Source organism: Ostrea edulis, chromosome 5 (assembly GCF_947568905.1).
Source record: "Ostrea edulis chromosome 5, xbOstEdul1.1, whole genome shotgun sequence".
Classification (NCBI taxonomy): domain Eukaryota; kingdom Metazoa; phylum Mollusca; class Bivalvia; order Ostreida; family Ostreidae; genus Ostrea; species Ostrea edulis.
In genome coordinates, this window is record NC_079168.1 from 28402651 (window position 1) to 28405847 (window position 3197).

A 3197-nucleotide genomic window follows, 5' to 3' on the forward strand; every position below is an offset into this window, starting at 1 on the left:
TATTTTTTGCGAAAATTAAAAACAGACTTTTATTTTGACTTTAAAAATATAACAAATCGGGTAATATGTTAAATGGATTTCTTCATAGACATTCTGTAACACGTGTAATTAAATTCAGAAATTAAAAAAAAAAAAAAAAAAAAAAAAAGGGCTCTGAGGTAGAACTACGTCCACGTCGTAGAGCCTGGAAACACATAATTTATTTGGCTAAGAGTTCTGCCATAATTTAGAGAGACAAAACAATGCCTAATAATGAAAAATTTCATTAATTAAAAAAACTTTGCATTTTAATGGTATCTCGAATTAAGTTGACAATACAGCAGTTCTTACACAGAAGAAGAGGTGTTTTTTTTTTTTTTTTTGGTCCACTTTTATTAAGATGTACAGTCACTGGAATAATCCTGATTAAATTTTATCTTTCTTGTCGATATCACTGACGCAGATGAGGTGATAATTGCACATATCAAAAGTATTAATTGAACATGTGATCGCTATTTTAGATTGTACCATGCTTTGATCATAAATACCTGTATATATAAGTATAATAACTGTGAAAAAGAAAACAATACTTCTTGTTAGATACAAAGATTTGTTTAATATCGTTTAAAAAACACCATTCTCTTCGTAAAATCATGCATAGAATGAAGAATGTCCGTTTTCGGTTTTGGCATTTAAAACACAGTACTAGATTTACCGCTTTTGAGTATGCTGCATCTCCAGTTTAAGTATTTATACCTATTAATATTGGGTTTTTTAAAAATTGTATGAATCAATTTGGACATAAAGATTGTTCCCAAGAAATATGAAGTTATTCTGTTAGCCGGTTTTAATACAATTTATAAAACATCGCAATCCGGGACAGTCGGGAGTCGGCAGTACTAGATTTACCGCCCACCTTTCGACGCACCCCGAAAGCTCATCCACTTAAAAGCGACAGCTTTAGCGTCATTTGGAATTTGAATTAATCTTGTCCCAAATATAACTATATTGTGTTTTATTAGCCATCAAACACAAATATGTAAATATATTTTACAGGTACCATTTGTATCCAACATAAGGTACAAGTTATTTAATTTTGATCTGTGTCACAACATGTTGTAACTCGAGTTTGTTCAGTTATACTGACAGATGACACGTCAATGTGAACGTGTGCGTTTGATTGATGAATATTCAGAACCATGGAGTCCTTTGCAGATTTCGTGAATGAAAAAAGCTACATTTCGCCTTCTCCGATAAATCATTATAAATCAGTCAAATATTCAAAATTACAGCATCACCAGGACGGTGGCAATGATGGCAGTGATGATGACGAGGATGATTTACGCGAAGAGAGATTCGAAAAAGTAGCCTTGATAGATGATGATTCTGGTGACAATTTGCGTGATTCAGCAGGAAGTGGCGATGTGTTTACTGTGGAGAGCGCGGTGGAGGCCATCGGCTTCGGTTATTTCCAGATCCGTCTGTACATCGTGTGTGGCCTATTTACGGCAGCGGATGCTTTAGAAATGATGTTACTGGCAGTGCTGTCTCCCGCTCTACGTTGTGAGTGGCAGCTTGACCATTTTCATGTGGCCTTTTTAACCACAGTTGTTTTCTGCGGAATGTGCATAATGGCACCAGTCTGGGGATTTTTAGGAGATAAATATGGAAGGCAGACGACACTGTATATCGTGACTGTGTGGATTGGTTACTTCGGCCTATTAACGACATTTAGCCCGTCCTTTATCTGGATACTTATTTTGCGTGGAATGGTTGGTGCGGGCCTTGCAGGATCGCCACAAAGCTTTGCACTGATGACAGAATTTTTACCTTCAAATTCAAGAGCGAAGATGTTACAGATTGGTGGAGTTGCTTGGGCATTGGGGACTGCTTTTGAGATTTCCATGGCATCTTTAGTGATTCCATCCCTTGGATGGAGGTGGCTTGTAGCCTTTTCAGCAATACCATCTTTTCTCATTTGCGTTTTACTCAAGTTACTTCCAGAATCTGCCCGGTATCTTGTTGCTGCGGGTGAGAAGGACAAAGCACTTTCTGTCCTCCAGAAAGCAGCAAAGTTAAACAAGTCCAATCTTCCATCTGGAAGGCTTGTATCATCACATATTGGAAGACGAGGAAACTTCTCTGATTTGTTGTCATTGGAGTATCGTCGAACTTCATTGCAAATGTGGTTTATGTGGTTTGTCACTGCGTTTTCTTACTATGGAATGGTGCTTGCTAGTGCAGAAATTCTACAGGTCAATAACAGTGATGGAGAAGTGAAAGGCGCAGACAACTGTAAGTGCAATCTTCTCAAAGCAGACGACTATGTCACCATACTGTTGTCTACATTTGGAGAATTTATAGCTCTACCTTTGAATCTGATGCTGATTGATAGAATTGGCAGGAGATACACCGGCGCAGTTAACAGTTTTGGAATGGCCATTTTTTTCATCATTCTACAGATAAAGATGCCTAAATCTATGCTGACAGTCATAATGTTTATGGTTCGAGGGTTTTCCCAAGGATTATTCAATTTTGTTTACATTTACACTGCAGAAGTATACCCAACAACCATCAGAACATTGGGAATAGGAACAGCCTCTGCTTGGGCTCGCGTTGGTGCTATGTTGACCCCATTTGTTGCACAAGTATTACTGGACAAGTCTTTAACATCGGCGGTGTGGGTTTATGGATCTTTAGGGATCCTGGCAGCTCTCTGTGCAGTTTTTCTACCAATTGAAACAAAAGGAAGAATTTTACCACAATCCTTGCAATGAAGATGATGGTGGACTGCAGGCAGTCTAAAAAATTAAAGAAAATTGTAAAGGTGCTTGGACATCAGATATTATTACATGTGTACTTAATTTGATATGGTGGAGGTGTATCTTAATTTACATGTATTATACACAATATTAATGCTGCTTAAATTATTCAGAATATGATCTCATAATAAAACCTTAAAAAAAAGTACCTACTTGGTATTTCTTAGAGTGACTTTGAATTTGACCAAATGGCCTTGGTTTGTCAGGGTTATTTATAATGCTGTAATTTTAAGTACATGCCTACTACATGGCATTCCGCCTAGCTCTGGTTAGAGAGTTGACAATAACAGCAGTATCATGCTAGGTGTCTAGGGATCAAGCGTCGGAGGAAAAATACTGTCTTTGTTTCATTTGGTGGCCAAGGTCATGCTGCAAACTGTAGCTTCTGGTAAGAGA

General features: G+C 37.6%; 1 protein-coding gene across 1 annotated transcript; it reads left to right on the forward strand.

Annotated features, from left to right (window-relative positions):
* Nucleotides 1–876: 876 nt before the first annotated feature.
* Nucleotides 877–2966, forward strand: LOC125652590 (putative transporter SVOPL). The gene has a single exon (XM_048881915.2). The coding sequence runs from the start codon at nucleotides 1179–1181 to the stop codon at nucleotides 2754–2756; it is 1578 nt and encodes a 525-aa protein (XP_048737872.2). The 5' UTR covers nucleotides 877–1178; the 3' UTR covers nucleotides 2757–2966.
* Nucleotides 2967–3197: the final 231 nt, after the last annotated feature.

Excerpts from the sequence above, each read along its gene's own strand:
- LOC125652590 (XM_048881915.2), top strand. The coding sequence starts at position 1,179 with ATGGAGTCCTTTGCAGATTTCGTGAATGAAAAAAGCTACATTTCGCCT.